This window comes from Camelina sativa, chromosome 19 (assembly GCF_000633955.1).
Source record: "Camelina sativa cultivar DH55 chromosome 19, Cs, whole genome shotgun sequence".
Taxonomy (NCBI): domain Eukaryota; kingdom Viridiplantae; phylum Streptophyta; class Magnoliopsida; order Brassicales; family Brassicaceae; genus Camelina; species Camelina sativa.
The window spans coordinates 8,475,892-8,488,129 of NC_025703.1; the positions used below are offsets into that span (position 1 = coordinate 8,475,892).

The 12,238-nt window shown below is 34.9% G+C and overlaps 2 protein-coding genes across 2 annotated transcripts in view; both read left to right on the plus strand.

Annotated features, from left to right (window-relative positions):
- On the plus strand, nt 5,827-8,212 carry LOC104767569 (gibberellin 2-beta-dioxygenase 4-like). The gene is made up of 3 exons (XM_019241222.1): nt 5,827-6,246; nt 7,116-7,482; nt 7,936-8,212. Exons 1-3 carry the CDS (start codon nt 5,906-5,908, stop codon nt 8,209-8,211), a joined length of 984 nt encoding a protein of 327 aa, XP_019096767.1. The 5' UTR covers nt 5,827-5,905; the 3' UTR covers nt 8,212.
- LOC104767570 (E3 ubiquitin-protein ligase UPL6-like) overlaps nt 8,381-12,238 on the plus strand; it is a 9,286-nt gene continuing 5,428 nt past the window's right edge. The window contains exons 1-10 of the mRNA XM_019240843.1: nt 8,381-8,893; nt 9,396-9,493; nt 9,607-9,734; nt 10,114-10,225; nt 10,377-10,557; nt 10,685-10,867; nt 11,052-11,234; nt 11,727-11,808; nt 11,953-12,065; nt 12,215-12,235. Coding sequence (XP_019096388.1) covers nt 8,735-8,893; nt 9,396-9,493; nt 9,607-9,734; nt 10,114-10,225; nt 10,377-10,557; nt 10,685-10,867; nt 11,052-11,234; nt 11,727-11,808; nt 11,953-12,065; nt 12,215-12,235 — 1,260 coding nt within the window. The 5' untranslated portion in view covers nt 8,381-8,734. The remainder of the gene's footprint in view (nt 8,894-9,395; nt 9,494-9,606; nt 9,735-10,113; nt 10,226-10,376; nt 10,558-10,684; nt 10,868-11,051; nt 11,235-11,726; nt 11,809-11,952; nt 12,066-12,214; nt 12,236-12,238) is intronic.

Consider the following 12,238-nt stretch of genomic DNA (forward strand, 5'->3'; position numbering starts at 1 on the left):
TGGATCGGTTGTGCTGAGAAATTGGGTTTTTCTTCTGAACTCCAGTTTCATTGATCAACCGGTGTTATCCTATCTGAGCTTTTAGTCCGTCCATTTTTTTTTTAATTATTATGTTTCATTCATATGATAGCATTGCATTATTCTCTTTTCTTGACCTTGTAAGGCCTTTTCTTGACCTTGTAAGACCCCATCCCTTTCTAAATGTGTCAGTATTTTCTCATTTTACAGATTCTATTCTATCTATTCTCCACATAGAATAGATATCTATCTCTACCTCTAATTCGTTCAAGTCATCTTCTCCTACCTTGTCTATCCCTCCTGAGCTAATCTTTACAGCTTTTCATTGTTATTGATGTACAACTTTGATATGATTTTAATAAAGAAGTTGAATGTTTCCCTTCTTCTTATATGATTTTTTTGCTGGTATTGGTTATGTTATTGTAACAAAACTAAAGGAGGTAAAAAAAGTCTCGCTATCAAGGGGACTGGCAAAAGGCAATGAATATGGAAACGGGCAAAAAGAATTATGCCTTTACTCTCTCTCTTTTAAGGCTTTAGACAGGAATTTACTTTTGTTTTATGTGTTGTGTTTGTTTGGGTCTGACTGACCCCAAAGGGCAAAGGCCAGAGCCAAAACCAGAGAACTCTCTTATTAAATATTCCTTCAGAATCATTTATTGCCTCTTTTTCTCTCTCTCTCTCTCTCTCATTCTACCCTCGTGACTGTTTCTCACCTTCTGTACTATGATATTTTTACCAATCCTCAACTCTTCAAAAGTTCAAATAGTATTTGTTCTTATTGTTGTTAAACCGTTTGAACGGATATATGGGTAAAACCCGAAGTTTTGAATAACAAAGAGCGAATTATTTTGTGTTGATACGTCGTTTATAAGGATGATCAACAAATAAAAACAAATTTTTTGTATATAGAAACTAGTATGTTTCCATTTTCCAAGCACGACGGACAGCTTAAAGTTGATAGATATGATGTTTAATGTTTTCTACTTACCGGTTCTATTATGCTAGTATTATTTTTCATATTAGGTGTTCATATTATGCATCTTATATATCAGAAGTTAATAGAGAGAAAGGGGTAAGTTTTACTGAGAAGAGAGGAAAAGCTGAGCCACCCTTTTGTGTTATATACGAGAATAAATGTTGCTAAATTGTTTTTTCTCTTATCTTTTTCGCCATTCCTCTTTTTTTTTCTTGTCTCATATCGCCATTCCTCATAAATACATATCATGTGAGGACTTATGATCAGTCTCATATATCATAATTGTACATTTATACCTCATATTCAAGTAACACTATACAGTTGATTTGATGAGAGCTTTCATTTCACATTAACTATTCTGTATACCCCGTAGAGATGTACGTACTGATTTATAGGCGATTTGAGATATCAAGTACTTGAATTCTAAAATCCGCAATGTCATATTCATAAAATTGGTTATTTTCTTTTGACAAAATATAAAAATGTTCCTTTTTGACAACTGGATATGATTTTACCAAAACAATAGATCCGATAACAACGTTTCTTCTTAGAGAAAAACAGTTTATTTTAACTGTATTTATATGATTGAGATATATAGAGCAACAAGGACATTAGATAAGGGTCACATGATGGCTGCATTTGCCTAACCTATTTATTCATGGCCGGTCATTAGAGTTTTAGGGTTTGGGAGAGAAATGAGTTGTGTCCCGTTTATGAGTGATCATTCTTAAGTCTTTTTTGAGTTATGGTTGTGGGTGTTTTGAAAGGTAGGTTTGGCTATAACTGTATATTTGGTAACTCTATACAGATACACAGCAATAATATTCCTCTATGCCAATTAGTTATACAGACAATAAAAACAACAAGTTTCATAATACCAAACTTATGTTAATATTTAGATAGATTACGTCAAGTTATATTACAATTATGTCTACATTTAGTAGTAAGCTAATGTAGTAGTTATTTTAAACCCTTTCACACACTTCATGTAGTAATTATTCTAAAATTGATATAGTAGTTGAGTATATTACATATTCATCAAAAAAAATATCAAAATCATGATAGTAATATGCTAAACATATTTTAAACATGTAATTTGTTAAATTTGAATCCAAAACAAAGAATTTAAGTTTGACAAAAAGGAAAAGTATACAAAGTTACAAACAATCTGGTATTGACTATTGAGTAAACTATTACTACAAAATAGATTAGTAGTAGTAAAAATTTCGTCTTGAGCTAAATTAATTGGCATCTATATTGTCAGCGGCCCCTTTAATTATGGTAGTGGGACGGTGGAGAGATTAATTATACGAAAAGTCTTTGGTCAAAATCAATTCCCAATATCAATGCCAATTTTTTTGTTTAATCATTGCCATCTTCGACTTTTAAAGACAATTTCAATCCAACAAAGAATTGTATTCCAATAATTAAAGAAAACTTACAGATGAATAAATTCGGCATTTTAATTTTTGGTTACTGTAATATTTATTTATTTATATAATGTTATGGTGGTGGTACGTTCTACCACGAAATGATTGTGTCTGCAAGTGGACGATTGAAAATAAAAGAACTCAAAAGAGGGTTTGCAACATATTTTTACCTCCTTTATTCTTTACCGGTACCAAACATTGCATTAAAAAGTCTTGGAATTTTTCGCAGACATAAAATGATTTCTTTTTAGAATTTTAAATTGGATGCAATACTGAAAATACCCATTCTATAGACTTTATAGTTCAAGTATCTTTTGCACGAAAACTTTTAAAATACTAAATGCATCCTTTTACAAGTCGTTTTTTTTTTGTTGTTGATAATTGTAGTGAAACGATTTCTTTACTTAACGTTTTGATCTTACGCACAGTATAGAAGTATAGGCCTTGATTGGTGAACACAACTAAAATTGTACCACTTGTATAGTTTTAATTTTTTACCAATCACAAAAGCGTTACTAAAATTTTTATTAAAAATTTTACTCTCAGTTTTTTTGTACAACTTTTATGTACAGCTCTTTTTACAGCTTTGCACTATTTTTTAACAACTTACCGCCTCAACTTACAGCTTTTCTTTACAGCTTTGGGTATGTTATCAATCGGAGTTGGAGTCCGAATGCTTTATCCTCTCCAACACTCTAATTTTACATATATATATACAGTATCCTACCCTAATTCTAATTCTAGTCACCTTTTCGCTTTTCACGTGAACTACGAAAAAAAAAAACAGTTTTTACCAAATCGGTCTATAATTCTTCCAAGAACTGGTAATGTGTTTACATACTAGTACTACACATCGACAAAAGGGCATATCCGCATATGTGTTTGTTTTGAGTTTAGAAAGCATTTGTTCTAATTATAAATTAAACCATGATGATCAATGCACCATACATATATACATACATACATACATTTGTAAATGCAAGTGATATACATGAAACCTGTATATAAATGGAAGGGACATGAAGAAGAAAGATGGGACAAGATGTTCAAACTTTATACTAAGAATGAGTAACATCTTAACATGGCTCACTCATCAACTCTCTCTTCTTCTTATTATTTTTCTTTTTCTCTCCACTATTTTTGGCTTTACTGTTGTTTTTTTCCCTTACCCAATCTTCATGTGATTCCCACTTTGTTTCTACATAACGTTATAATAATTTAAAACTAATGATTTTCTCATAAAGATCTAAGATTAAGTTGAAGATTGTGGTGCTTTTAACGTTTTTATAATTCTAATCATATCATGTTAGGAAGATAGGATGTAATCTATGGTTACATTAGTTTTTAAAATAGGGTTTCCCATCTTCATCGTGTCTGAGTCTGACGTAGACGAGGTGTGTCCATGCTTCTTATATGAATTAAACAAACCCAACCCTCAAAACGGAATAACTTTTATTTGGGCTATTTGTTTATACGTTCTCTTTTTGATTAAATGTGCCCTCTCGGCCCGATTTATCAATAGTATCAGTGACCCAAATGTGGTACTGCCCATTAGTAACCAGTAACAAACCGAGCTAAGTCCCGGTTTACCTTTTCTCCTACTCAATTTATTTGTTTTTGTTTTTCAGTATATACAATAATTATACGTTGTGAAATCCCTTGTTCAGTCCAAGTGATCAGTAGTATTGATCAAAACTATTTCGTCTATTGATGCCTCAGTGGTATAACCGTATAAATGTAGAAGAAGATAAATTCAGTAACCTTTTTAGGCTCCTCAAGTCCAGGAGAAACTTTGACTAATTGATAGTTTGATACTGCCTATATGAAAACTTCTAGAATTTTTCAAAAAAGCTACACAATTATTTCAGATTGTTGGCACCCCAATATAGCTCAATCACCTTTATTTTGGAGAATGATATTTATACGAAATGTTTGACAAGAATTGAAAGTTAGGCCGCCCAACATCCAATCAAATTGGTGACAAAAAGAAAAAAATCCAACCATATAATTCACTCATACATATCCAGAGAAGTAAGTATATGTGAAATATAAGATAAGAAACACACATTTAATATAGAATTGGACCATAGATAATCAATTGTTTGTTCCTAATAACTCACGAGCATGCAAGAAGCATTTAAAATCAGGTGGTTTGTTAGTGATGGAGCTTCTCCTTCCTTCCCTTGATGGACTCATGGACATGTACATTTCATCAAAAATTATGGATTCAAAATTACACACATCTGAAAAACAATTGTAGAATGAGGATATTTAACGATTTTGATGTGTAAAACTTCAAACTTCAAAAATAACACATAATAACATTTTGTTTGGGTTTAAACTTTAAACCATTTAAAATCTACAACGGATATAAGTACAGTTTGGCAGCTATATCCCTCCTACTCAACATCTAGCTATTTCTCGTTTACTAAACAACCCGAAACCCACACAACCTAAAATGAAACCGAATAAAAACCTGACTAATAGATCTAAACTTGCATTCTGATTTAAATTGGAGGGAAGTCGAAGTGTAATTAAATGTGTTATTTTAACACCTAACTTTGGACCAATGTCTGCAGAGTTAGATTATAACGAAGATTGGGTAGTTGGACGCGGGTATCAATATTATTGCAGTTCCCCGAGCTTGGGGTCTGATAATAACTGCTGTCTTTTTATTCATGGTGTGTTATTGGTCCAAAATCTCACGTTCCATTCAAACTACTAGTATTACGTAGAAGAAAGACTCGATATTCACATCAGACGTCATATCGAACAACTCTCAATATCCTCTAGATCGACAAATAATTAAGACCACACATTCAATATATACATATTCGGTTCAATAAACCAAAAGCATGCTTCATAACCAAAATATATGAATCAGGTATACGAATTATAAACCTCTTTTTTTTCCCTGCAGGTCTCTGTAAACTTTTTATGATTCATAACAGAATTTGGAAATGAATACTTGAATTTAATGAATACCTGCCAATTAAGCTCACTCCAAGAATATCAGGCGTATTCAACTAATTAATTATTAGCAACTTTAACAATAACGGCTAATATAAGCATTTTCGTTGTAGTATATATGTTGAATCCTAGTAATATAGTCATACTTGACTATTTTAAAAATTTTGTACGGTGTGAGGAAATTTAGAAGCAATTTTTTTGTTACTTAAATTGGAGAAGGTTGCTTTAAATACGTTGCTTTCACAGAAAATATGTATATGCTTAGACACACACACATATATTCCTATAAGTATACATGTCGAGTTTAGATGAATCATCTTTGGTATTCCAAAATAAGGGTATTTATATAAATATAACGTGAGCCCACTATATGGTCACATCAAATCCTCCTCTCTCTTTATACATATCTCCCGCATGTGTGTGCTTACACAGGCGTTAGCTCATCTCTCTCTATCTAGCACAATTTATCTCTCTAAACTTATCCATATCTCCTCCTGTCTCTCCAAAAATGGCGAAGGAGTCCCAGAAAATCGTGGCCGTAGATCAAGACATACCCGTGATAGACATGTCCTTAGAGAGGTCACGAGTGTCCATGCAGATAGTCAAAGCTTGCGAGACCATTGGCTTCTTCAAAGTTGTCAACCACGCCGTTGACCCGGACGTTACCTCCCGGATGGAGCAAGAGTCCATAAACTTCTTCGCTAAACCGGTTCTTGAGAAGAAATCGGTCTTCGGTTATGGACTGAAGGACATTGGGCTCAAGGGTGATATTGGAGAGGTCGAGTATTTGCTCCTTCACACTAAGCCTCTCGTACTTTCTCAGTTATCCTTTGGTAACGATTCTACCAAGTTCGGGTACGTTATGTTATATTTGGCTAATGTATTAATTTACAGATCTGGTTAATATGTAAAAAACCAGTTAAGATTATATACAACATATATAAAACATGAGTTCAGTATATATATCAGTGTATGTTATAATCTAATGCATAGATAAGTTAATGTCAAAATGCAGTTTTCCCGTGTATTTAATGCGAGAACCTTTCCGTATATATATATATACGAAAATTGCATGCATGCATGCATGTATATGTATAGCTAAGTTAAAGTATGTGAGTCTGATTGTTTTTGTTTACTTTTATGTTAAAAGTGTGTCTATGAAGTATGAACAAATGAATTTAAAATTGTTATATAAAATGCTAAGGTGAACCTAACATAAAATTAAAATGTAATATTGACTAATTAACAAGTACTTTGAATTGTCTTTTCAGCCAACTTATACATATATATATATTGTGTTGGTGGATAAATTCATTTTGAGTCGTTGACAAATTGAAAACATTAAATTTGAGTCAGCAAATTAAATTTCAGAAGTACAGCTTCTCAGTCTGTCTGTCTACTCCACAGGGAACGGGTAACTTTTTTTTTTTTGGCTTACACAATGCATGTTGTGTGTACAGTGTGTATAATGCAAATTTACATCAACAATTTTAAATATTTTTCTTAAAAGAAAAACTTATAGGTTATTTAATTATCTAAAGCTCTTTTTCTTTCTTAGACTGTTAAGCTTTCGAAATTTTGCTAATCTAACAAACCTAGGAGAGTATTTAATTTCACTCTAAAAGTACGCATATGAATGTTTCGATGTTCTCTTATATAACATAATATCCGTTCCGTATAATGAGCAACTGGCGATGTATGACATGTCTGTTTGACAGCTCGGCAGTGACTTGTTACGTTGAAGCAGTTAAGCAGTTGGCGTGTGAGATCTTAGATCTCACGGCTGAAGGACTAGGGCTCCCACCTCATACCTTCAGCAAGCTAATCAGAGCCGTTGATAGCGACTCAGTTCTTAGGCTTAATCACTACCCATCGTCCGATCAATTCCTCAGTGGAGCCAAGCTCTCTGATATGTCCGTGTCATTACCGAGAGTTGGGTTCGGGGAGCACACAGACCCTCAGATCTTGACAGTTCTTAGATCCAACGAAGTAGGGGGCCTCCAGGTGGCATTTCCTGACGGTAGGTGGGTCTCTGTCTCCCCTGACCCTTCAGCCTTTTGCGTAAACGTAGGCGACCTTTTGCAGGTCAGTCCCTAAAAGTTTAAGTCATTACACATTGATTTTTTTTTTTTTTTTTTTACGATTACACATTGATTATGTATATGCTGGTTACTTTATAAACTAATTAATATGTTCATTATCTATATATATATATATATATATATATTTTTTTTTTTTAATTTTCATTTTGTAGACTAAAATAAAAAAGTTATATATGTGCCAAACATAATTTTTGAAGATAAACTTAGTATGCATTATGCAACAAATTACCGTTTCTCCAAAAGTATATAACTTGGTAACACCCAAAAACACATTAGCTTTCCTCTATCTGGGTGTTACCAATGAACTGTATATCTTTTTTATGTACAATTTTTTTCTCTGTTTGAATCCAACCTATACATGTTCACGAACAAGCATAATTGTCAACATGTAAGATTCTATAAGATATTACTAAGCTTGCTGTGAATGCTTGTCTAGGTAATGACTAACGGGAGATTCATAAGCGTACGACACAGAGCGGTGACTACCGAAGATGCAAGCAGGCTATCAATGGCGTACTTTGCCGGTCCGTCCGTCCATGCAAAGATAGGCCCTCTTCCGGCAATCATCACGGCGGCAGATCAGCCACGGCTTTACCGGACGTTCACATGGGCCGACTACAAGAAATTTGCTTACTCGTTACGCCTTGGAGACAACCGTCTTGACATTTTCCGCTCATGTGTCGATGATGAGCACGATGAAATTGGGTCTTAAAAGGCTATATAAATAGAGAGACCATAACACATAATCAATGATGTCATAGCAAAAAAAAATCAACCAACCAAAAGACACATTTTTTCCTCTTCTATATATGCAAAACCTTTTTGTTTTCCCGTGTAACACGACACGACCCAATTATTATTATTCTTCTTCTAAAAGACTCGAAAACGTCGTCGTATCAAGACTCACCACTCACGAAGTTTCCGTCCTTCGTTTTAGAGTCGGCTTGGCGAAAATTACTATCTCTCTCTCTCTTAATTGGTTTTGGTTCCTTTCTTGCTGCTGTGAAATTTGTTGTTTAGCTGCCTTTGTACGCGTGAATCATCCAAATTCGTAATCTTGTTTTCGCCTCTGAAGAATCAATCTCTCTTCTTCTGTTATCTCAAGTTTTAGGGTTAACCCCGATCAACATCTTTTGGGCTCCAAATCGAAGCGTTTAGTAAGAAATAAGAGTAATCTTAGGGTTTCCGTGGGGGGTGGAATTGTGTATTGGTAATCTAGGTTTTAGCTCAAGAACATGTTTTTCCCCGGCGATCCTTCGACTCGGAAGCGAGTTGATTTAGGTGGCCGTAGCACCAAGGAGAGAGATACTCGGAAGCTTCTCGAGCAGACTAGAATGGAGCGTAATCGTCGGTTGTTACAGAAGCAGCAGAACTCTGCTGCCCTCAAAATTCAGGTTAGGAAGATTTATGATCATATTGAAAAGCCTTTTCTTTTAGAATTATGGGATTTTTTTTTGTTTGTGTGTTTCTAAGCAATGTAGTTGCAGAACAAACATACTGAGTTATTTTGCAAGAAAGGTTTCATTTTGGGTAGAATCTTTGAGCTATGTAGTGTTTACTTTTGATAGCTTTGTGATGTTTGATTGGATATTGAACCGACATTTTCCTTTCTTGGTTCCTGCTTTTGAATCTCCATTGTCCTCGTTAAGGTTTTGGCCTCCTGTTACAGTGTCCTGCTGTACAGGTCTCGTGGGTTTTGTTGAGGGTAGTAGGATTTAGGATTTAACCATTGCGATTACAAAATTTTAGCTGGAGCTGCAAATGCAACACTTCAAAATGTTTTTTTTTTGTTCCCTCTTATGTGGACACGCGCAATTTTGTGGCTAAAGGAATATGTCTTTTCAAACGTTTATGCTCCTTCTGATGGGCAAGGTGCTGATTAAGTTTTGGCTACAGAAATTCTTTCGAGGTAGAAGATCAATGGCCATCGAGCGCGCTAAGGTGCGGCATGATTTCTGCGAAACCTATGGGAATAATTGCCAGAATGTCGATAGGTATTCTTCTTTGGTCTATTATGTTTGCTACAGTTTTTTTGGTCTCAATATGGTTACATGGTTACTATTATGTCTATTGTAACCCTTTCTGACATTTTTTTCTCTGCATACAGACATTGCTTTGAGCCAAGTTCAAGTTTCCTCCGTCAGCTTCTATTTTTTATCAAGGCACAAAACTCGGGAGATTTTGTGATACTTGTGGAGACTTGTCGGCTTATGAACAATTTCGTTCACAGCACTGGTATTTCCAACGTCTATGCATGCATCTTTTGTTGACACTTTTTTTCAATTCATTCAAGAGTTTGATCATAGTGTTTTTTCTTCTTAGGTAACTCTTGTGTAAGGGTAACCATGTTCTTTGTCTTCATTTTGCTTAATCAGTTTTTTTATGCCTGCGTATTCTTGTTTAATATGTTAATCTTACGAGCATTAAAATTATAACATTGTGTGAGGAATGTCCCTTTCACCACAAATTAAACTCTCCCGTTTGCTGTTTACATCCTCGCACATACACAGTATTATTCTTATTTCGCGTTTGACAGATAATCGTTTCTCTAGTTTCTTCCCAAAAACGACTGGGATCTTGCGTAATGATATTACAAATTCTCATCATATGACAGGTGACATTGTCGGCCTTTTTTCTGGATTGGACTATTCCGCTGAGCATAATTTGGTGGACTTTAGAGTAAAGAAACTTGCATTGACCTGCATCGAGGCTATACACCAGAATAGGTAATATATATATACATATCTTTGTCATCTCTCATTTTGTAGAGTGTATAGCTCTTCTTGTATCAATCGCTGACCAATTGTCGCTATCTTGGCCTTTTCAGTTCTGTTATTGAATTATTCATTTTTGCCTCCTTCTGATTTTAATTATCAGGAACCTTTTAAGGGATCAGCTCTTAGTTACTCCTGAAGAAGCTAGCATTTCAACAGCTATCTTGATGGAGGCAATGGCGTTGTTGCTAGATCCTAAGCTGCCTTGGGTTTGCAAAATAATTAGCTATCTCCAAAAGAGAAACATATTCAAACTGGTCCGAGAAATGGTCACTACGGCTAAGGTATTTTTTAACAGTTCCCCATGATTATGACCCACGACCTAGTTCTTCTAAGTTACTGCGCATTAAATTGGATTGCTGTTCCATAGTTGGCAACCAATCCTTCTGAAGCAATCGTGGTTTGTTGCAGGAAAGCCCAAGTGGTCAGACTATGACCGGCAGCATCCTTTCACTAGAAAGAATATTGATACTGATACTACCACATATTGGCCGTGAGCCATGTTGCTGCCCTGATGTTGATCCACGTTGGAGTTTCTCATCTATGATCCTTACAATACCTTTCATATGGCAGCTCTTCCCAAACTTGAAAGTGGTTGGTTCCTGAACTCATGTTTCTTAGTCACGGATAAACGCTAGCTAATCACAATATATGTAATATCATTGAGGCGAATAATAGCTTTTGTTTCTTATAAATTTGTGTTTGACCCTGAGCTAAATATAATCTTAACCGTGAGCATCTATTTAAACTTTGGTAAACTCATAGTCTCATTGTCCAGGTCTTTGCCAGCCCAAGTCTAAGTCAACACTACATTCACCAGATGGCTTTCTGTATTCAAAAGGGTACTTGTGTTCTCCCAAGTGAAACAAGCCTGGAATTCCCTGGTTATGCTTGCCTGCTTGGTAATACGTTGGACACCGCAAATGTGGTGTTGTCACTACCTGAATGTTCATTGGACTTGGTAGGTTCCCAATGCAGTATAATTTTTTTGTTCTTTGTGTGTGTATGTGTTAGCTACTGTGGTTGGTACTTTGGTGCATTATTACTTGATTTTATTTCCTAATTGTTAGTGATTCACCTTGCGGTATTCATGTTGAATAGATTTGCGAAGAGGAACATTGTGCTCAATACTCAACAGCTTATGTCTGATATATATAGAGAATTTTACAGTTATCTTCTATTAGTATTTCTATATACTTGATATATGGGGTAAAGGAGGTTCAGAGTTTGGCTACAGGTGATAGCGCCACGTAAATATTAACTTGTGTGGTAGTGTTGCGGAAAGAATTGATCTGTTTTATCTATGCTGCTATACAATCGCTTTTACGATTGAGAGGGTTGCATTTGCTGTGAAAAATCATTCATTAATGTTTGAAAACTTTACCAATACTATTTGCTCCCAGTTCTGTTTGATCCTAATGTTCCTTTGTTTTTCTTACTTTCTATTGACCAGGCAATTGACATTGCATCAGTTGCAACTTTCTTATTGGAGACGCTTCCTCCTGTGAAATCATCAGAAAAAGAAAGCAGTCAGAGTATTGTATTCTTTTCTTGCTATATTATCTTCGCACATGGCTTCAGTTTGTTATCCTAAAGATTTCCTGTCCATTCTGCTCGCAGTACTTCTTCACCAATTTGATCTTATTCTGAAAGAGACTTGTATTGTTATCTTGATACAGGTTCCCCTGATGAGGATGATATGTTGATTGACGCTGTACCAGAAGTAGTCTTGAATAGGGATCTGGAGCAGCAGATAACCAATGCTATAGACTCACGTTTTCTTCTGCAGTTAGTATGTACCTACTCTCTTTCATATGGAAGTACATTAAGTGCTATCCCTCTATTATTTTTTATTTTTTATTTTAATTCAAGTGCTATGCCTCCTCTGGATCAATTGATTCTTTAATCGTAATCTAAGTAATATTAGTTTCATCCCTGCAGACAAATGTTTTGTTCCATCAAGTT